This window comes from Chaetodon auriga, chromosome 7 (genome assembly GCF_051107435.1).
Source record: "Chaetodon auriga isolate fChaAug3 chromosome 7, fChaAug3.hap1, whole genome shotgun sequence".
Lineage (NCBI taxonomy): Eukaryota > Metazoa > Chordata > Actinopteri > Chaetodontiformes > Chaetodontidae > Chaetodon > Chaetodon auriga.
Genome location: NC_135080.1, coordinates 2295001 through 2318926, shown reverse-complemented (window position 1 = coordinate 2318926; position 23926 = coordinate 2295001). Strand labels below are relative to the sequence as shown.

Sequence of the window (23926 nt, the reverse complement as noted above, 5' to 3'; positions counted from 1 at the left end):
GACTTCATGGCTATCTTGCCCCTTTTCATCCTCCTCTTCACCTCCTCATCCCTTTGCTCACTCCTCTTCCCAGTCTATCTGACGTAACCAGTGAAGCAGCTATAATGTTGTTATCTATAAATATCCTTTCATTTCTCTCACTGTCAAACAGAGGAAGTCTCTATTTTGCTCTCTTCCACTTCTTTCCTTCTCCCTACTTTTCTTGCTGAGTGATTGTCTCGCTTTCTATCCCTTCCTCTCACATTTGGAGCAGAAGTGAACTTGTTCAAGTTCAGCTTCATTCAACGAATGAATGAATTTGCCACATTTCACCTTTTGACATTTGTGATTCAAGAAGAAAAATGAAAATTTGTTGGAAGCAGTGTGAAATACAGGAGATGTCTTCACAATTAAGCTCATTAGATATTAGAAAATTAATTACATTAGAAAACAAGAGCAACTAAAGACTGGGAAAGATGTGGAATGCTCCACAAACACCTGTTTGGAACATTCCACAGGTAAACAGGTTGATTGGTAACAGGTGAGAGGATCATGGTTTGGTTTGAAAGGGGCATCCTGGAAGTCGATCACGGTCGAGAATGGAGCGAGGTTCACCACTCTGTGAACACATGATTGTATAAAGGAGATTAACACACGGGATCGGGAAAACTGATTCAAACTTTTTTGGGATTGGGGCTGTAAATTGTTACATTTATTTACGTGATCTGGAACCTATTGTAGACCTTGCGGGTGCTGCAGCTGCATGTTAAGCATATAACACTGCTACCGTTGCATTTACTGGATATTTGAAATGCCTTTGAAGACCAATCAACATAAAATAAGATTTCTTAATTGTTCAAAAATGTGTAATTCCTTAAAGTTGTAATCCTGGAGATTTCAGTGCTGTTGTGTTTTTGTTGTGTTACAGGTGTTTGATACTACAGCGACCACTGCTAAACCGCTACACTGTCAGAAATGCATCTGTTTATCAAACAAATAGACATAGAAGTCAGTCAACAATAATTGCAGCTGTGATCTGATTCGGCGGTGCAGTAAGCCCATCATAGACCACAAGGTCACAGTAAAAGGAGTTTGTTAGCTTACGAATCAGTCGCCTGCAGCCCTTCATCTAACAGCTCACTCTGGCTGCTTCCAACTCATCTATTACTCCCTGACAGATTTAAGACTGATCCACCGTCAAATAGATTGTGATTAGTGCTGACTTATAGGTAACAAACACAGTGAGTTTCCTGTGACTGCTTCACAATTCATTTCCCGTGTATTTGGCCAGTGTAATGCTTTTAATTTGAAGCAGTGACAGCAGCATCTGGGAATGTTGGGATAGCATTAGCAGTGACTTAATCCAGCTCTGATACAGCTGTAGGAGAATGAACAGTAAACCGTGAGGCTGTAATCAATGAGATCAAATCACAAACAGTAACGCTGGATAGTTTCCTATGAATACACCATGAGTGCCAAGGCAGTCTGAATCCAGTATGGGAATGGCGGACTCCGCCACTCACAACAGGAGCAATGATTTAGAGAGGTAATTACAGAATATAATTAGATTAAAAGGTTATTACTGTACAAATGTTGACAATGAATAGCATCAAAAACAGGTTTGATTTGATGAAAGTCTGAAGGATGATGATTTTAAACAGTTTACTAAACAATAAACATCGTATAAAAGAAAATCACTGGATGTTGGATGTTTGATTGTGTTGTGTTGCTTCTTGGGATAGAAAATTCTGCCATCTCTCTGCGTCTCTTTTTTGATTGCTTTATATTTTCTCTGTCACTTTTTATCTATTTTCTCTTTCCAGAGTCTCTATGTTTCCCTCTCAGGCCAAGATCTGTCTCTCTCATTTTCTCTAGCGCGCTCCCATCTTGTCCCTCCCCCAGGGGGATGTTTCATGCTGTGTTCTCACCTCCGTTTCAACAGAAAGACAAGAACAACACCCTCCTCCCTTGCCAACACACCCTCCAAATTTTAAATATGGCCAGTTGAGTGCGTCAGCTTACCCTCTACATGCACTCTCTCTTTCTCTCATATTAAAAAATGAAAGGGGAAAAGCAGCAATCAGTGTCAGGTTTTATTACAGCCTGACATGCCAAACCCAGTAAAAAGGCCATGGTTTGATATATGTCTTCCAAAGAGCAGGCATTCAAACTACAGCGGAAAGGATCAGTTGATCAATTAATCTTTTGTAATCAATTTATACTGTAATTATTTTTTTTTGTCCTGTCTGTAAATTAGACATCATTTGGTTTGAACTGTTGGACAAACAAAAGCAATGTTAATGTGAGCTCTGGCAAACTGTGATGGACATTTGATGATGTCTGCTGTCATTGACCAAGCAATCAGTTCATGTAGAAACATTTGGCAGGTTAATCATTAATGAAAACAGTTATTAGTTGCAGCCCTACTTCACACTAACCTTCCTAAACGTGATCCATCTAAATCATAGCAGACCTCCAGATATTCACTTTCAGATGTTTAGTGTAAGAATCCACATCTTCTCGTGTGTGTGTGTCTGCCAGCTGCTTGTCAGCATTCATCAGATATCGGCATGCTCAGCAGGAATAATTAGGCTTGCGGCCATGAAACACAATTACTCTCACATTTCTCTGCCAAGTACATTACACGCACAAGTAGCCTGACTTATTGTATGTGTGTCTTTCACCTCACAGATAAGACCCCGTCGGGGGGGAAACAAAGCCGGTTTAGAGAGCAACACGTTGCATTTTTAGGCTGCTGTGCTTGTTAATGCTTCAGCCTTGACTTGAACAGACGAGCTAAACCTGATCCACTGATCTATTAATGATGTCATAGTGAATAATAATCCCCTAACAATGAGAGTAGATTAGGCCTTCGTAATAATGAAATATTATCCTTAATAAACTCTCAGCAGAGTCGTATTCTGAAATGAAATGATATTATCATGGTATCGTTATACAAATGTCTGTTGTCCAAATGAATTATTCTGAGGAAACTGCAATTAGAAACTAGCAAAATGTGTTCAGTTTTGGTTTAATACATGAGAGCTGGACCAGATGTAACAGAGTGCTTTGCTTTGAACATTAGTTTACACGTTTACATTTGTGTTATTGTGAAGAATATCTTACATGATGCAACCAACAGTTATTGCCATTACCAATTAATTTGCCAGTTAATTTCGTAATTGAGTCAAGTGATACCTTCAGAGGTCTCATTTTATACAACCAACTGTCCAGAACCCAAAGGTACTGAGTTTACACAGTAAAACAGGGAAAATCAGTAAATCCCCTCATTTCATTAGTTAACTTTCTGAGTGACTCATTGATTAGTGAACTAATCATTTCAAAGTGTTCTAGACAGAAACCATCTGTGTGTTTGACTTGTTTGAGTTTGTAATGACTGACACACCAACAGGTTTGTTAAGGTGGTTAAGAACAGCCAACATGGCTGCCAGAGGAACCCTTTCATCACACCCTTAACACCCGATCTTAACCTGGATACAGCAGCCCTGAACGTCGTAGCTCAGTGAGTGGATGTATGATTAGCGAGGCTAACACTGTGGCAACTGTCACTCTGAGTGTGTGTTCCTGTGGAAGCAATGCAGGTGAAAGAGCAACACACACACAGTTGATGACATGTCGCATTAGCCTGTGCTAATGAGAGTTTAGCAACACCTTAATAAGCCATAATCTAGAGCTACATGTGCATAACTGTCTGGCAGTACTGCATGCATGTGTGTGCACGTGTGTGTGTGCACGTGTGTGTGTGCACGTGTGTGTGTGTGTGTGTGTGTGTTTTCTCATAGTAGAGTGTGAATGTGTGGACAGCTGCAGGGATGACTCTCACCTCCTGCCCTCCTTCTGTTTGCCCTCCCTCTCGCCCTCAAACCTTCATCTGTTCAGCCTCGTCTGAGCCCCCCAATGACACCAGCATGCTGTGTACACACAAACGGCTTCCTCCTCACTGATAAAACAGCAGGCTGTTTATTTGTGTTTGTGTCCACACTCATGTGAATATGTTCCACCACGTTTGTGAGTGGGATTCCTTCTACAGACATTTCAGTTATGTAAAGGTTTGTCATCCACACTAACACACCACCACAAAGGAGGAGATAAGATTCCTCTCTGCTCATTTTGGTCTGCTTTCCAGTTCATCCCAAAGGTGTTGGATGGGGTTGAGTTCAGGGCAGCTCTGTGCTGGCCTCTCGTCCATGGACACACTCTCTTTTTTAGTCTGTCTCTCAGTTTTTGGGGATCTGGCTTTGGGCACGGGGCATTGTTGTTGTTGGATTTCTGTGATAGGGCTTGTTTTAGAGGCTGATTTTGTAGTGTTTGCAGTACAAGACTTGAAAACGCAGTGAATGATTAATGCATTATTACACTTTTTCACAAACATGTCTGACACATGCGTTTCTGCTTCTCATCAGCATGTCGATCATATCACACCATGTTCGGTTGTGTTGTCCTTTGATTCTCTCTGATCGTCTCATTCATGTTCGAAGTGACATTTAAGCACCATCGCTGTCATGTCCTTCCCTTTCGACTCTGTTGATTGCAGCACTATAAAAATGGGATTTTATTAAAGGGCATGAAATGCTAACAATGCAGGAAGTACTGCACTGTTAGCCTTTGCTAGCCTGCTAGCATTTGTTTTTCTGTAAATCAAATCTGTTTAATGCTTGTGCGAATGACAACAGAAAGAAATGGAAACTCAAAGATATGTTAACAACGACTTCTTCACACAAGATAAGCTTAAATTCCATCCGTATCCTGATGGCTGAAAAAAAGTTTTATACCTGTGTCTTTTATGAGCAGGCGGAGGAAATGAAACTGTTTTCATGGAGTTGATAAGCTGGACCTTGTTAGGAATGAGCATGGTGTGTGATGACAGCTGTCACTGTGTTTCTGTGCAGGCTGCAGGTTGAAGCTGCCTCTTTGCCTTTCAGTGAGAGGAGCGACCCAGACGCCACACTAACAGGTAGGCTTGGCTGGTGTAACACACACTGAGTCTGTTCTGTGGAATCTGTTAAATTCTTCATTCTTCTTTGAGGCCAAATAACAGTTTTGATAAGACATTGAGAAAATGACAAAAACACAAGCCAGTTAATTACTGACTGCCGAATGTGTTCTTTGTTCCAAGATACTGAGGGTGTTTATTAAACATGGACGGGCTCCTCGGTAGTCTTGCGGCAGTGATTTTTAGGATTCATTTTCTCAGTTATTGGCTCTGGTGCCAGTTTCCCTGCAGACATGCTGTTCATTGCATCACTTGTGCTCTAAAGACCTTTCAGAGGAAACGTGCAGCAGCACCTCAGTGGACAGTGTTGTGGTTCACTGAGGGAAACCAGAGTGTTTCACATTATGTAAGTCGGCTATAATGGGCTTCTGCCTTCCTGGCCTGATGGCTCCCAGCATGCACTGCAGCCTCCATTATTTATGGGGTTTCCATAGTAATGGGGGATGGGGGTGGGGAGTGGTGGAGTCTGACAGCTGGTGCATCAGGGATGCAGACAGACCACCACCCCAGCACACCTGTGTTTGTGTGTGTGTGTGTGTGTTTGAGGGTGGGGGGTTCACTGCGCTCATGTCAACAGGGTCTCTGAGGGTTTTCCATGCTCCATGCATTTTTTATGTACGGCATCATTGTGTGTGTTTGAAATATTGGCACATTTTGTGAGAATTTGTACAAGTGCAGGCCAACAAAACGGGTGTGTGAGAGTGTTGATGATCCAATGTCTCAGAAATGTTGATGCAGAAATCTGACCGTAAAGCAGTCCTGCACATCAATTGGCAGCATTATTGTAGTCTTGTACAATCTGGGAGCGTCTCGATCGACCTCTGTGATCTGCATTAGCTAATTAGCTGTAACTGCTTATTTAAATTGTGATTTGAACAATGAATGAACTCGGTGACAGAAGGCAGATTGTGACCATTTTGCACATTTGGTCAAATGCTGAATTGGTGACTCGAATCTTGGGCGTCCACCTTGAAACTGTGCTGATTGTAGAGATAATCTGTGCTGCCGGTTTGCAGCAGCATCCATATTTGAAGCATCACCAGATGATTGGCTGCGCTGATACTGAGCTTCCATTGACTGTCGTTGCTCCATGTGATGAAGCTTTTTTTCAGTCCTCTGTCCTCCACTGGAAAAGTAGTCGCTAAGTGAAGACAGCATGTTTCTTCACTGGACATTATTCACTGGAATCAGACACGCCTGTATAGTGAGATCTTCCATTTCACCCACAGATAAACTGGATACCTTTGATTAATTCCTTCAAAGTCTTCTGTACATGTATTATATGAGTTTGGACAGACATGGACGTAAACTGCACCTTGACTGATTAGCAGGGACAAACAACTACAAGATGATAATTCTAGTTTTAAATTGTTGTGTGTCTGCCTGAGACCTTTTGGCTTCTTTTGATAAACAAATAAAATGTTTTGTTGAAAAGTGTCCATTCCAGTCCAAGCTGACATCTTCAGATGTCTCATTTTCTCTGGTCAACAGTCCAAAACCCCAAAATCTTCAGTTTACAAACATGTAAAACACAGAAAAGCTGAAAACAATCAGAATTAAGAATCTATAACTTTCTGAAAGAGAAGTTGCTGATCACTTTCTTTGACTAATGGATTAAGAGAGAGAATAAAGTGAGAGAGAGAAAACTCCCAGTTTTTCCAGTGAAAAATGGTTTTGTCTGAATTCCAGCGGCCTCATGTTGCTGCTCTGCTTTCTCTCTATTCTTTGATCCCTCGCTCTTTATTTTCCTCTGGCCCCCTCTTGCCCCCTTCCCTCTCCGTCTCGTCCTACTTTGTGTTCTTTCAGTATGTCTCTCGCTCCCGCTGGTCCACTTAGTCTCTGTTTTACTTTCCTTTTTTTGTCCTCTTTTGTCTTGCTCTTCTTTTCGTGCTCGCTCATTGTTGGATCACTCAGGCTGGAGAGATTCCTCTTTTTATTCCTCTTCTCATTCATTCTGTTTTTTTAAATCTTTTTTTTCTTCCTTCCTCCACACACTCATTCAAATGATAAATAGCTGTAAGCAGAAAACTTTCCAGACAGATTAAACGGAGCGAGGCCTGACGTGATGATGGAAAGACAAAGAATAAACTGTGAAAAAGACACAGAGGCAGAGACAGAGACAGAGACTTCAGCTGCTGTCAGAGTTTAAAGAGTTGAAAAGTATTTTTTTCAAATTACTTGTTTGTTTATTTGTCTTTTATCATTTACTTTTGCTTTGGGCAAACAAGTCAGTTATGTAGTTAATCACTGAGAACAGGCTGTAGGTCAAAGAATCCAGGACTTCTCAGAGAATTCCTCCCATGTTGTGTCCCACAAGCCTCCATTACCAACTGGACATTTGAATTGTAAAACACAACCCCTCATAAATATTGTTTCCTTGAGGATTTAAATGTCAGTGGTGGATGTCTTAATTGTGGCGTTGACCTGTTGAGGCTGGAAGACAAACGTTTGATCTGCACGGCAGCAGAAAGAGAGGAAAATGAGACGGGAGATGTAAGGGAGCTTGTAAGGGACACAGCTGGCTGTGGAAAGAGTTTCCTCTGTGAGAGAACACCAAAGAGAAGAGAGAAGACATTTGACATCCACCCTCCACCCTATAAAATACAGGGGAGGAACGCACACACACACACACACACACACACACACACACACACACACACACACACACACACACACACACACATACCTGCTTTGTATTAGATGGACTTTAAGAACCTTCTTCTGCTGAGCGGCAAGCTATTGGATGCCATGACTGATTTATCTCCACTGCAGTATGCGTATGTGTGTGTATGTGTGTGTATGTGTGTGTGTTTTGATTGCAGTCACAGTACAGTGTACAGTAGATTCTGTATCCATGTTACTGGCTTTATTTCTGGTGTGTGTGTGTGTGTGTGTTTGCATTAAGCCTATTAACATCATTAGAGGACTTGCAACTTAAGGCTCTGCAGTGCACCCTGGGATTGCATCGAACGCTTCACTTCACTTAGTTTTATTTCTGACAGTACGCTTCAACATCGGTAGATGAGCTGCTGATGATGCAGTCAAAGGACACGCTGAGAAAATGTAACACAAAACCAAACAAAATGCCCATTGGCTCAGAGAATCGCACAGTGAACAATAAATAATGTGAGCAAATAGACTGCATATATGGTTAAGATGATAATAAAATAGAAATTTTATGCTTTTATGCTGTCTTTTTGCATAATAAAAAGCACAGTTGAGGTAAATGATGCTGGCTAAAAATGTATGAGATATACATACGTGAGTATATATATATGCGTCATGATGAGCACTATGAGTGTTTTATTTATTTATTCATTCATTCATTTAGCAGCTGATTTCAGTCGGTCAGGATAAGGAATGAAAATGAATGAAAAGGATTGGTTGTGTTAAACATTAATAGTTGCTTAAAATGATGCAACATGAAGTGATATTCTTCCTTCATAACACAGTTTTTATGCTACTGATGTGGCCCATGAGTGCTCGCTTGTGTGTGTGGGGCCCTGACAGGTGGTCGGCACACACCTGAGACTCCATCTCAGTAAGCAGATAGAAGCATCACCTGATGACCTAACCCGGAACTACACCAGAACCACAGTACAGTAAGAACACACCTCGTGTTCCACGTCATCGGTTAACACATTTAGAGTGAATTAAAACAGTGATGAAGCAATAATCAATTAATCATTACTTCTCCTAGTCAAGATTACATTAGAATATTTGAACTATATACAACATGTGATTAACATATATATTATACTGTAGTTTACTGAGTTAATTACTTTTTGTAATTGAAGGAAAAGATCACATTTTACAGGTGATTTGAGACTGTTTTCACTTTTACTGATACAGCAGAATGTAACATCTAGAAGTGTGTGTGTGTGTGTGTGTGTGTGTGTGTGTGTGTGTGTGTGTGTGTGTGACGTAGCAGACAGTGTGTGTGTGTGTGTGTGTTCATGGTCTAAAGGGCACAACAGACATGAAACATCAGGTCTCCCAGTTGGGGGTCTTAATGTGACCTTGTAGTCCATGTCGGTATTGATTATGTTGAGCTCTGTGTGTGTGTGCGTGCGTGCGTGCGTGCGTGCGTGCGTGCGTGTGTGTGTGTGCGCACATGCATGCACACTAGGTCATTGTGGCTTGTCATGTCGGGAGTCTCTCTGGAGTCCATGCTGTTGAATTTGATTTTGTAGTTGTTTGTACTTGATCTTGAGATACACACACACACACACACACACACACACACACACACTTTCTCCTGTTGCCAGCACAGATTTTCACTGTGGAGTAGACGATGTGAAGGCCGGAGGGCTGGTTTAAGACTGTATCGTTTCCCTATCCAGACCTTTATAGCATAATGCGTTTAGCTATTAGCTTCAATCAGACTTTGCTCAGTTGAGCTTTATGACTAAACTTTGCCAACAAACAAGAGAAATGGCATCCGATCGTGGATGTTTGGATGTGAGATGAACAGGAAGGGTTGCATTTCACAGGACTGTCAGTTTAGATGCTTTCTGGTTCAGTAGATGGAGAGGAAGAGGGAGAGGAAACAGACACAAGCTGTGATGTATTGAATTAGACAAGCTGAATGGAGAGGACAGCGTATGACTGCAAGTTCCTCAATGCAACAGACATTTCTTGGCACGTTCTTAAAGCATCAAATGTTTTTTGTTAGTAATAAATAAATCAGGATGTTGGTGTGACTCGGTTAGCCCAAAGAAGTGGCTCTGGGTGTTCCAAATCTGTAAAATATCAGTGAAATGTCTGTCCACCAGAGACTATCACCGCTGTGAGACGGCGTCTGCATTAGAGTTTTTACAAATGCATTTCTCTGTTTTCATGCTCTCATAAGAGTCGGAGTTGTAGCACCGAGTGGAGGCCCGAAACAGACACAACCAGACATAAAGTGATTTAGGCAGTGACGCTGGTTCAGTTTGACAGCGAGTGTAGTTCGGATCATAATCGGGACACAGTTTGTCCAGTCGACCAGTGAAGCCTGTGCTTATGTGATCACACATCACATGTAGAGTGAGACAGCCTCCAAAGCTTTGGAAGGACTAGTAGCTACTCGTTTGACTGGTTTTATTTCCAGCCAGTTCACTCTGAATTCAAATGTTTCTTCGGATGTTTCAGCATCACTGACACCCTCCTCCTTTAGTCCTACTCGAGCTCCTTCCAACTGACAATCATGTCCTGGTCGTAGTTCAGTAAAGAATCCTACAATATGGATGCTTAGAGTGGCCAAAAAGGACACGACAGTTCGACAGTTCTTTCTCACATTTTATATACCAAATAAAAACAGCATTACAATGCACTGTTTAATGGACTGTAAACATTTACAGCCTGACACACTCTTATCCTTCCTCACTCTGTGTAAAATGCTGAAAAAACGTGCAGTGACTTGACTGACAAAATGAGATTCAACTCCTCTCTACTGATTATTCAAATCACTGACGTTCAGCGGCCTGAAGCGCAGCTGAGTGACTGAAATGTAAATGATCCGAAGACTGTGAGGAGGGAGAGATCGCCCAAATGATCCCAGTATGCTTTTTTAACCAGCTCAGATCTCCTGGAACACACACACACACACACACACACACACACACACACACACACACACACACACACACACACACACTTGCCTCAGTTGGCCCCTTGAAGGCAATATGCTGAGGCGGGGCTGGACAGATGGCTGTATGGAGCAGGTCGTGTGTGGGTGGGTGGGTGGGTGGGGCAGGAGTTTTGGGATGGGATGCCTTACTTACAATAACCTGCATAATCGATGTGCTGCTCACACACAGACAGACGGACAGCCAGTTAATCCTGTCCTCTGTGTGTGTGTGTGTGTGTGTGTGTGTGTGTGTGTGTGTGTGTGTGTGTTAATTTAGACATATAACGTGAACCGCAGTGATATGAGAATTTTGTCAGAATAAAATCACATGAATCACACAAGCGAAGACTGAAGCTTTGAGTTATGGCCCGGCTCTGGTTCTGGAACATTTGGCTCTGTTAAGACCATCGGCCCAAATCAGATTTTCTTCTGTATTCAGATTGGAATCAGGATGATTGAATCTGGACGGCTACGAAAACCACATGGAAACTTGAACCACGTCCTGGTGGTCTGACATTCAACTAAAGTGGATTTTTTTAGTGATGTGGCTCAGACTAGATGCTCCAATCAGACTTTAAGCTGAATGTGATGTCACTTACAAAGCAACACATACTGTACAAACCGCCTCAACCCGCTGACTGCTGCATGAAACATGGCTGCGTGTCATCCTCCTCAGGCTTTCACATCAGGACCAGATGCTGCTTTGACGTGTCGTTAGTTTGCTCTTTAGATTTCACGTTGGAAAAATACACCATGTGTTGTCGTGCATGTTAACACTGATTTAACATCATTGTCTTAATGTTGCACCTCCGTATAAGTATTGAGAAACACTTTTCTGACTGGCCAGCAGCTGGTTTTCTTGGTGATGCTCTTATTTTCTATTCAAATCAGCATAAAAAAGTCCTAAATGAAATCAACTATGGCTGCAACTAATGGGTATTTTCATAATGGATTCATCTGCAGATTATTTTCTTCATTAATCCACAAATTGTTTGGTCTATCTCAAATTTCCTGAGTCAGCTGTAACAATCTTGCATTGCCCAAAGTGATGTAATTGAATATCTTGTTATGTCTGACCAACAGTCCAAAGAAATTCAGTTTACAGTAATGTGAACAAGGGAAGCCAGCTGAGAAGATGGAACGTGAGAAGTTTTTCTCTTGAAAAGTTTCTCAATCATCTGACGAGTCGCTTCAGCTCTGAACTGAGCCTCACAGACACACTGAGCACCAAACAGCAACACAGAGACGCCCAAAAGCTTAAAAGATGTCCAATAAGAGCACTGCTCGTTTGGAGTGAGGACGTAATCTGAGCCGGCTGAAGGGAGCGACCTGAGAAACAAAGGATCATGGGTAAAATGAGAGGGATATCGACACCTAAACAGATTAAGATATGCGGTCGACGTTCCCTCGGGCAAGGCACTGAACACCTCCATCTGATCTACTGAAGTGTGTGTGTGTGTGTGTGTGTGTGTGTGTGTGTGTATGCGCGTGTGCGCGTGTGCGCGTGTGTCTTCCTGGCCCCTGCTAAGGCACAGTCTGTTATTTGCTCTCTCTCTCTCTCTCTCTCTCTCTCTCTCTCTCTCTCTCTCTCTCTCTGTGTTAAATTAATTTCTCCTGTATTCTCTTATTTTCTTTACTTCCTCCTCTCTCTCTTCCTCTCTGTCTTTCTTTCTATGTCTCTCGCCCCATCCCATATAGACTTGTCACGTCCTTCATTCATGCAGAAGAAAACCACCATCCCCCTCTCCTCTCCTCTCCTCTCCTCTCTTCTCCTCTCCTCTCCTCTCCTCTCCTCTCCTCTCCTCTCCTCTCCTCATGCTTTCTCCTCTCTTTCTTCTCATCTATCCTTTATTTTATGTTTGGCCACATCCTCCTCTTCAAAATTACCATCTGTCTCAATAACACACACACACACACACACACACACACACACACACACACACACACACCTCTTTACACTGTTCCAGAGTGTGTCTGTGTGTTTTTGCAGAAACTTATTGTACTTTAAAATGTGTTCCTACAATTTTTTTACTCCTAAAGTGTGTTTGTTTATTGCAGGTGTGTCTATCACGGTTCTAAAGGACTGCTGTTAATATAAAGTGTTCTTATTGTTAATTAACAAAGGACTCACTACATACTGCTAATGGACGCAGTATGCAGTATGTATCACATGTTAAAGCTATGAAGTGAATTTAGTGATGGAGTAGATACAAAAATTGTAAAAAATCTTCCCGTTCTTGGTTCAGCTGCTTGTTGTGACCTCTAGTGCTTTGCATCGTTGGACAAAGTAGGCGAGGTCCAGTGGTCCAATGCAGTCTGCAGATTTTTGCCAAGTCAGTACATCATTTGAGTATTTTTGGCATACTGTTTGCATACTGCATACTACATGCTACATTGTGACCAAATCAGTACGCACTGCTTAGTATATTAGGTGGCTTTGAATACAGTGAGGAGGAAATTTGTTGGAGATTATTTCCAGCAGTGGATTAATACACATTTGGTGCTCTGGTGAATATTTGTAGCAGCAACATGTCACAGAGCGCAACAGTGCTGCTCATTAATGTGTTTTAGTTTGTTTTTTTTTTTGACAAAGATGGAGCTCTATTAGCAGGAGGAAGATGAGTTTGTCAATATGTGCACATACATATTATAACAGTACTTGTTCTAACAGTGTGCTGACAATGAGAAATCCTTGAAGAAGAAGCAAGACAACATTCAGGTGAAAAATAACAGAGTATAATAGAAAAATAATAGAATAAAGAGAGAGTAATGACTAGAGTACGGTTTGATATTAATCAGGCAGATGAACGATGAAAAACGTCTTGAAGGTAGAAGAACAGTCAGGATGAACCGTGTAGACCAGGGACTCTCCCGAGGTTGGAACTTCAAAGACTCCAATTATAATGGGTGTGGTCGGTGTGTGTGTGTGTGCGTGTGCGTGTGCGTGTGTGTGTGTGTGTGTGTGTGTGTGTGTGTGTGTGTGTGTGTGTGTGTGTGTGTGTGTGTGCGTGCATTTGAACTTGAAAATAGCTTCTGTGTCATGTTGTGTGTGTGTACTGTGGAATTTTCACATGTATCCGTGTGTATGTGTGTGTATGTGCTCTAAAGTCTGCTCTGTAAAATATGTTAAAATATACATTTGAAGTCTGGGCCTTGGGGTTCATGTCATTACCACGATGACATGATGTTGGAGTCGTCAAAATTCGATCTCCCCTCGTCGCTCACGCCTCTCTCTCTCTCTCTCTCTCTCTGTCTGCTGTTTCCTTGTCTCGATCAGTCAAACCTGTCCATTGTCTCTGCTGGTTATTTCATGACTTCCTGCTGCTGTCTCAGGGACTTCAGAAGACGTCAGCAGCAGTTAACTCCTTGTCTTTCTTCCTCTTTTGTTCTTTGTTGTGTTTTTGACTGGCAGGCCGCTTAACATCTCCAACTCTCCTTTCATCTGTCTGTCTCTTTGTCTCTTCCTGTTTATGTGTCTTAGTTAGTGCCATGTCCCACAGTATTGTGTGTGCATGTGTGTGTGTGCGTGTGGGAGATCCAGGAGCAGGCGAGGGCTCTGTGGCCTCATCATGCCCAGAGACACTGAACTCTCCTGGACTACAACTGGGGCGGATCCCTCCTGCTGAGTCTGCAAGCTCAGCTAAATGTTTAACGAGGATGGTGGCAGAGAGGGAGATGTGTGCGTGTGCATGCGTGTGTGTGCGTGTGTGCACGTGTGTACATACAATCAGCAAATTCTCACATTCGAGAGGTTGAACCACCAAACATTTGTCTTTTTTTTTTTAAATAAAATATTTATCTATTATTAAAATATTTGCCAGGTAGAAAATCAACTAGATGAATCAACTCATGGTTTCAGCTCTACTCCAGTTTGAAAAAGGAAGGACAGGAGAACTGATGTTAATGATTAACCTTTGATTAAAATGGCGCAACAATCCAGTGAAGTCGGGTTTTATTTATATAAAGCAAGACTAACCTCTTACTCATTTGTACTGGAGATGAACAGAGGACAAATACCACATAAAGAAGAATGTTGTAGCAATGCAACAAATATTTCAGATGTTCCCGCTAGTACATTTTTGCCTTGACAGTGGGAATAAAGAGACGCAGTGCAGGAGGAGAAGACTGTGCTGCGTTTAAAATGCAATGACATTCACTAATGTGTGTATATGTATGCGTCAGAGAGGGTTAATGCATGCACGGATGGGTGTGTGTGTGTGTGTGTGTGTGTGTGTGTGTGTGTGTGTGTGTGTGTGTGTGTGTGTGTGTGTGTGTGTGTGTGTGTGTGTGTGTGTGTGTGTGTGTGAAGTCTTCTTCCAGTAAATGTGGCTGCAGAGGCTGACATGGCGTTTCCAGGAAGTGCTGACATTTAATGGCCACTGTCTCGTGTGTGTGTGTGTGTGTGTGTGTGTGTGTGTGTGTGTGTGTGTGTGTGTGTGTGTGTGCATAATGTGTACATGGACATGAACATATACAGTATCTGTGTGTTTGTTGGACTTTGAAAATATGATCTCTGATTCTGTTCTGTTGTCAGTTACAAGTGAAATAGAGAGATGGACTGAACAAGTGAGACGATACAGGGAGACAGAGGTGGGAGTGCAGGTAGATGAGTTTTATTTAATCTGTGTATTGACATGAATTGTGACAGAGTGTCAATTTTGTCAGATCAGTTATCAGATATTAAAGTTGTAGTGACTATTGATTAGCTGGTGGCCTCCTGTGCCTCTTGAAATGACTGTGTGACTGATGGACACATTAGGAGAGCAAACACACACAGTTTCTTCAGTTCTACTCTGTTTTATCACCTTTCAGCTCGGCTGTGTTTTCGCTCCATACCTCCATTCATCAGCCAGGTTTGCAGCCACAGCAGGCAGCTGCTTTCGGTCGAGATTCCTCCAGGCAGATGAATCAGTGGCTGCTAAAATAGACCTGATCAAATATTGATCCCTCTGCTGTGTCTTTTCCACCTCCGCCTGCTAGTGGTGCAGCACTGTTCTCCTTTACCACAACCTACAGTACAGCAACAACATATCAGCTGTCAATAATTAACCTTAATCTGGGAGTAACTTGATGATGGGCCAAAACTACACTTGGCTATTGTTGGTTTGTGTGTCTGTACTTGACCAAAGATCATGTAGAAGAACAAGAAACACCACCAGCATCTGTAGTACCGCTGTACAGTCAGAGTGTTTCTGGAGTTTCAACAACTCCAACAGAGTGAGACCTCTGCAGAGTCAAACACTGGCTGGACTTTCAGGGTGATGTGGGTCAGAGAAACTGACCAGACAGGATTCACTATGATGGGGAGGAGAGGAAAGGAGGACTGAAGGACAGGCAGGGTGAAATGGACAGAGAGAAAAGGGACCGAGACTGAGTTTGGAAAGATGGAAGGGGAGAGATGGATGAAGCAAAAAGTAAAATTTTACCAGGTGGAAGCATTAATGGAAAAAGAAAAGAGAAGGAAAGAAGCAATGGGAGGAGAAGTGGAGGAGGAGATGAAAAGTGGGAAAGTTGTCAGCTGAGAAATGGATGGGTCAGACATGACAGCTCTGAGATGCACTGTAATCATCGTGTGTGTGTGTGTGTGTGTGTGTGTGTGTGTGTGTGTGTGTGTGTGTGTGTGTGTGTGTGTGTGTGTGTGTGACTGATGGGAAAATATCATAGTGTCAGAGACCTTATATGATATCTAGAATTACAAGACACACACTGTGCACCAAGTCATAAACACTACACTGTATACAGTGTGTGTGTGTACGTGCATGCCTGTGTGTGTGCATGTGTGTGTGTGTGCAGTGGAGTCTGTCTCTGCACTCGTAAACAAACACACACTGTTTGTGTTGTGTTGATTTGTTGATCTATTGGTTGCTGTGCTGTTTCTGTCGGGTTGTGCTCGATGGTTGCAGCTTCTGAAACATAAAGGTTTGCAGACTTTTCTCCTCTTTGGCTACACACCTTTTTATTTCAAAACTTAAACAGTAACCGTTTAAGTTAACAAGCGATTAATTGATGAATTAATTATTGTGTTTTGTCATGCTGTGTGTAACTTTATGTTGTGTTTTGTTGTTTTGTTTGAAATATGAAGCTTTATACATGTGTAAATTACTGTTGTGTCACCTCATATGCAACACTACACCGGTCAGTGATGAAAGAAAATGATGGTGGGGGTCAAAGGTCAGGAGGGACCAGAAGCAGGTGGTTTAGTGCCTTGCTCAATGACACATTCTCAGGTAGAGACGTCTGTATCTTGTGTAGAGAGTCTCTGTGTGGTCGGGAAAACCCTCTGACTGCTGTGAAACTCACATTACTCATCCTCCACAAGGTGTGTGTGTGTGTGTGTGTGTGTGTGTGTGACGTAGCAGACAGTGTGGGTTTGTTTGATAACAGGTTTCTGCTAAAACTGACAGGACTGTCTGAAATATGAGACCTCTGCTGTCACATCCCCTGTGTGTGTGTGTGTGTGTGTGTGTGTGTGTGTGTGTGTGTGTGTGTGTTTGTGTGTGAGAGTGTGTGAAACTAAATACATGTGTTTGTGTGTGTTTGAGATCAACAGACAACAAAGGTGGCATCACTTCCCTGTAAACAGCGATTGTTTGTATTTGTGGCTGTAAACACAGTCTACCTGTGTGTGTGTGTGTGTGTGTGTGTGTGTGTGTGTGTGTGTGTGTGTGTGTGTGTGTGTGTATTTTTACCCAGCAGACAAAACAAACAGCTGTGTGTTTAAGTTTCCCCTTTGCCTTTACAGAATCTCTGTGTTTGCCACATTTCTCACTTCCTCATGTGACTCACCTTGTGACATCATGTCATGACATCACTGTCCATGAGAGGCACGATTGGTCAAAAGGCCAGCAGAGCCTCACACTCTGTCACTCTCCTTTACTTTAACTCTGAGTGGGTCCAGCGGTGTCTCTTCATGTGGAGTTGAAGCTGTCAGCATGTTTGTGTGTCTCTGCTGAGGTAAGACGTCCCAGCTTCCTCCTGAAGGGGAAGTCATCAATTTTAGGTATTTAAAGTGAAAACTATATGTTTTGCATGATGCTGTCACATCCCTCAGCAGCAGCTGCTGATCAAATCTCAGCTGGGGTTGAGAAGTTTTGGGGGGAAATATGTTTCCATAAGTTCTTAAGTGATCTTTTTGGTCTTTTGCTTTGGTCTTATGCTGTGACTTTGTCGTTGATTTCAGTCATCAGTTTATTCGTCATGTTGACACTCCTAAGTTTGTGACAACAGTTTTGTTATGTCTTCTGTAGCTCTGGAGGAGTTGGTCAAGTGTGAGAAAATAACCCTGATAATGTTTTCAGAGAGCACTTCCAAACCTAGGAGTTGTTTGTTCTGGTCCAAGATCAGTGGATGAGTTGATAAATATTTTCCTCATTCAGTTTCACGCTAAAAGCTTCATGGCAGGGATCAGGGATTTGATCAGCGAATGTCAGCATATTCCGCTTATGTTTGATTTTACTGGAAGACAGCAGACTCTGTGTCATGAGCACACTCAGTAACTTCTGTACTATAGAAACAGAACATTTAGTGTTAGTCTGTCGGCTTTTTGATGAATATAAGATGTAGCAGCGGCACAGAACGTTGATCCACCGTGGAGGGAGCTGCTTCCTCTGCTGAGTTCAGTCCTTCCACGATGACGCTGTGGCTGCTGGAGCCACCTGCAGGGAGCTGATACTGTCAGGACTGTGTGTGTGTTATCAGTTAAAATATTAAATTCTTGATGGGATTAATGGATCATTGATGAATCATCAGCATCCCCAGTGTCTGTGTGTGACTGTGTGGGTGGATGTGGGTGTGTGTGTGTGTCTGTGTGTAGATTATTCTGTGTAGCTCTGGAGCATTTAGCAGAGCAGGTTGGCTTGCAGCATGTGATTGTGTGTATTTTTGCGTGAGGGTGTTGTGAAATTAAAATGTCCCTCTGTGCCTCTCAGCTGTGTGTTCATACTCCAGGTTGCACTTGAGTGTGTGTGTGTGTGTGTGTGTGTGTGTGTGTGTGTGTGTGTGTGTGTGTGTGTGTGTGTGTGTGTGTGTCTCTATCAGTCGCTTATCTTTTGACCAGGCAGAAAGTTCCTCTTTCAGCATTTAGGTCTGAGTCATTAGACACACACACACACACACACACACACACACACACACACACACACACACACCTATATCTTTTGGTAGTTTGGCCTTTTGACTTTAGCGTATCATTCATATTGCTTTGTCAATATTTCTACTACAGACTAAAAACCTTGTATTTTGCTGATGAGTAGAAACATGAGTAGTTTATTTGTACAGCACCTCTCAACAGCAAGGTGATTTAAGGTGCTTAAACGGCATTAAGACAAGATAGAAACAAAATAATGTAAAAACACAATTAATAGGATTATTAAAGAGTGAAATAAAATGATGGATAAAAGAATAAGACAGATTAAAGAGGAGAATAAAAACTAGCTGCAGTGCTGTACAAGGTATGAATAAATGAAGAGAATGAATGAATTCTGAATGCTCACCTGTGATTGGCTGATTTTCCTGCTGCTCACCCTGCCTCCTCTGTGATTGGCATGTTTTTGTACAGGAGCGGTCGGCTGCAGCCTAGCTGAAGATGTCTGATAATGGGGAGGTCGAGGACAAGCCCCCAGCTCCGCCCATGAGGAACACCAGCACCATGATTGGATCCTGCAACAAGGACCCCGCCCCCCTCAACCACGGCTCCAAGCCCCTTCCACCAAACCCGGAGGACAAGAAGAAGAAGGACCGCTCGATCCGATTCATCCTGACTGGAGGAGGCGATAAGAGTGAGTGCTTCACCACGGTGTGAACTTCAGCATCGCTTTGTCTTTTTTTGTCCCTCAGTTACTGCCAACACTCATGTCACCCCTGAGCAAGGCACTTCAAGCCTTTGAATTACAGACAGGATGGGTGTGTAGATGTGTAGACATAAAGCCCATTTCACACATTTATCTTAACCTTTAAATGTTTTGACGGCTGTCTTTGACTTATAAGCCTCAGAAAGTGTCACTGTGAAAGCACATTAACCTGTGTGTCAGTGTGTTTGGTCTCCATGTGGTGCAGGTGGTGCTGTATCATGCTGTCATCATAGTGACTACTTTTTAACGAATCACAGAAAAGACAGTAAAGCTAAGTCTTTAAAAACGTGGATTAGATCATAGTATAGGACGGCATATGATCCTGAATCTCACAAGCCGCTTTAGGCCAGTGGTTTGCATCATTGTTTTTAAGCATCATCACTTTTCAACATGGCACCAGATACAGCCTTTTATTCTTTAACTGTCTGAATTCATCGTTTCTCCAGTCTTTAGCAATATCTCATCAGTTTCACACAGCTTGATCAATAGCCAGCGAACACATTGGAGCCTCCTCAGTGTGTCTTCCTCCACTTTCACAGCCTCCCTCTGTGTATCAGAGCAGTGCAGTAGAGTTTACATCAGCCTGGCCTTATTGTGTCAACACTGCTATCAGATGCTCTGCAGCAGAATTCAGCTCGCGGTACCTTCTCTGAGCTTCTTTGAAGTCTGTTTTGGAAATCACTATTTATCTCAACCATTAAGAAATGTAGTGAGGTGTAGAAATGTGCTGGTGAGAAAAGAGGAGCTGTTCATATAAACATGTTAACGCTCAGTGTGTGTTAACAGACTTGTTAGTGCGCCAAAGTCCAAAGTACAGCCAAGCCTAAAGCCAGCTGAGGACGACAGAGTACAGAGTAGCCTGATGAAAGCCACGGCAGAGTTTGAAGACCTGCGCCTGAGATGTCCTAAGCAGGCCACCGTACGCAGGATGCCTCTGCTCAGTGGCCAGCAGTAGTGTAAAATAGACCAAGTGAAGCAGGACAGTGACGACAGTGAGCGTGCCTGCTCAGCAAAACCTGTCCTGGATGAAATGAGGCAAAAAATAAATGTTATAATTAGTAGGTTACACTGTGACAGCAGCACACAGTCTCACAGCATCCAGTGTGTTAATGACGTGGTGTTTTATCTTGGCCTTATTGTGTCAGAGCTGGTGGTAGCATCTTAACATGCAATACATATATGTTCTTTTTTCACGTTAGTTTAATAATGGTAATAACCGTAACTTTATTTATGTAGCCCCTTTCAAAACAACCAAGGACAAAAAAAAAAGGCTGGAGAACAGTCAAATACATCATCACACTCACTGAGTAAAAAACAAAGAAATAAAGGTATGAAATAATGGATAAAAGTATTACGTGTCCTCTAAGATCCTCAGGTGAGGCCCTGATCCCCTGGGTCCTCAGGCTTGACCAGGAAAAACCAACAGGGCCTTATCAGAGGACCTCAAGATACAGGCTGTAATGGTGTAGAATCTCGGCCAGGTAGCTCGTTGCCGTAGCATGTGAGGGCTTCAAAGTCAAGATTAAAAATTTAAAGCAGTTCTGAAATGAACAGGCAGCCGAGTAAAGGGAAGCTAAAACAGAGGAGATATGATCACGCTTTTGTGACGTGGTCAAAAGTCTGGTGGCTGCATTTTGGACACCTTGAAGCCACGTAGTCATGTTTGCCCAAGGCAGGTAAACACAGCATTACAGTAATCCAGAGGAGACGTGATAAAAGCACTAATGACTCTTTGAAGATCATTAAAAGCTGAAAAAGATCTAATTGTGGGGATATTTCTCAAGTGGAAAAAACACGACTGAACCAACATGAACTGGGTTGTGATCTGAATCATGGTGGGTACAGCATGATGATAGCTTAGCTCATTCAGACGGTTTGTATGACAAGTACAGCAGAGTGTCATCTGCATAGCAATGAAATGAAATATCATGCTGTTTGAGTAAAGCAAAAAGAAATTAAGACTGGTCCTCGAGTGGAGCCCTGTGGCACCCCGTACTCAGATCAAGCTCGACAGGAGGTGAAGCCATCAATACACACAGCAGATTTTCTGTTTGGAAAATATGAAGAGAACCACTGGAGGGCAGCTCTGGAGACACCAACACCTTCCCTCAACCTCTCAATAATAATGCTATGATCCACCAAGTCAACAGCCACAGTAAGATCAAGCTGAACCAGCACCGAGCATTCACCTGCTTCAGCCTTCATCTAAACATCATCAGTTACTCTTACATAGCAGTTTGGCAGCCTTTCAGTGGCGCACTCAAGACGTTTCTGTTTTTCTGGCCCTTCCTGAACAGTTTCACATCTAAATGTATTTCAAAATGTTGCATTTTGGCCATTGAGGTCTATGACTGAAACAGCTGTGTTAAAAAAATAGTCTGTAAGCTGCCATTTGCAGTGTTGTTTTAATCCAGTGCACAAAGATGATTGGTACCAGTAGGGCAAACATGTATTAAGTAATTATGTAAATGTACAAGTAATTATGTTTATCAAACAGCCACAGAAAACAAAGCGTGCAGGCCGTAATCTAACAGCACATTCGACAGCAGAATTACTTCATTGAATCTAGACACAGCGAGTCGACTGATCTGGTAGGAGAATCCCCAACATTCATTCATGCAGTGTTTCCAGCAGTACACATTATATAAAAAGAATGTTTACAGTTTTCTTCTGCTCAGAGAGACAGATGAGTTTGGCCTTGTTGTGTCAGTACTGAGAGCAGATGCTCTCACTCATAATCTCCTTATAACCAGCCAATTACTTCTGTTTCATCATCCATTAAGTGACTGTACAGCTACAGACATACTGCACCTGTACCGAAGCTGGCGGATAAACACCTGCTACTGATGCACCCATTCTTTATACTGGATTGGTATTGAACTTTAGCGATGAGTTAACTAATCAGATTGATATTCAGCCAGATGTGACCGATCCACAATAACCACAGGAGTTGGAGCTGTGCAGCCTGCAGCTCCCATTACTCCCTGACATATTACAGAATTGTGTTAAATGTCTGGTATCGTGGAGCCAGTTTGATGAACAGTCGCTATTCATCCCACCTCATCGATAAATAAAGTGTGTTTCCTGTGGCTGTTTCACAATAAAAGCCTTTTCATGTGTCACCAGCTGAATGCTTTTAACGCGAAGCAGCAGCAGAATGAAATGCTGTGTTTGCATTGGCAGTAACTGAACACCGCTCTGATACAGCTTTGGAGAGTGAACAGTAACGAGCGAGGCTAATCTCACTGAGATAGAATTACAAACAGGAATGGTGAATCACAGAAGTGCAACTTGAATCCTGTCCCGGAAAGATAGATTCAGCCCGTAACAATGAGAACTACTGTGTAAAACTCACTCACAGAAGTGAAGCTGTGTTGGAGTGTTAAGTCAGTAACGTGTTTGAGTCTGTTTGACCTTACCTTCAAACCAGCGTACAGATGAGAAGCTGTGCTTTACCAGCAACAGTTTGACATGGTTTTATACTGCAGCCGTGTTTTTTCACTGTCTTCTGTTCTATATGATGTGTCTGGAAGAATAAACACTTCCCAGTTTTTGTTGACACACTACCTCATCGTACACCTCCACACACAGGGAACGATTACCCATGATGCTTTGTGGGAGGCTGGTGCTCCTGCATCATTGTTAGTCATCCCAGGGGGGTCTGTTGCCTGTGATTCTCGCTGGAGTTATGATTTCCCAGAGGATCCGCTCACACCGTTTCCAACATATGGCGTCTGCTTTTTCGTCTTTCTCTCATTTCTCTTCCTGTTCTTTTCATCTTCTTTCCACGCTCATTTTCCTCGATTCTGTTTCCAAATTTTCTCTCCTGTGTTTTCCTTGAGCTCTCCCTCTCTGTCTGCTTCTTTTTCACTACAGCGTATTTCTCACTGGATTTAAGGCCTTTCCAGGAATGTTAATGAACCTGAATCTCTTTGTACTTCCTCTTCCAGGGATTTTTTTTTTAAGAATATGTTGCATTTAGGATTTTCCGTTACAGTCTGATTAAATATTGATTTGGTCCAGCATCTCGGCTGCTCCTCTGCAGCCTTTGAGAGCCAAGTTAGGACTCTAAATAAAGCCATTTGTTTTATGTTCGTTTTCACTCACACACCTTTATTCTAAAGGGAATTTAATAACCAGTATTTCCTGAAGTATATCTATTTAACAAGTATAATCTGTCTTAAACACCACATCATGTTTACGACCATGGTTGAGTTTCTTCAGCCAATCTGGGGTGATGTAAAATCAACGTTTCTGTTTCTTCTGTCAGCCTACAAGAAGAAGGAGCGTCCAGAGATCTCTCTGCCATCTGATTTTGAACACACCATCCATGTCGGCTTTGATGCTGTTACTGGAGAGTTCACTGTAAGTGTGTGCGGTTTTGTGTGTTTGTTCCCCTGTGTGTAGTAACACTCCTGAATTCACTGAACGCAACCGCAGTGTGTGTCTTTGGTGTGTATTTGTGGTTTGTTT

General features: G+C 42.5%; 1 protein-coding gene across 2 annotated transcripts in view; it reads left to right on the top strand.

The window, feature by feature from the left end:
* pak1 (p21 protein (Cdc42/Rac)-activated kinase 1) overlaps nt 1–23926 on the top strand; it is a 48986-nt gene that overhangs the window by 8608 nt on the left and 16452 nt on the right. For both annotated transcript variants that reach the window (XR_013077388.1, XM_076734746.1), the window contains exons 2-4: nt 4890–4954; nt 19162–19381; nt 23724–23818. Coding sequence is in view for 1 of the 2 variants with exons in the window: in XM_076734746.1 (XP_076590861.1) it covers nt 19189–19381; nt 23724–23818 (288 nt within the window). In the remaining variant the exon portion in view is untranslated. The remainder of the gene's footprint in view (nt 1–4889; nt 4955–19161; nt 19382–23723; nt 23819–23926) is intronic.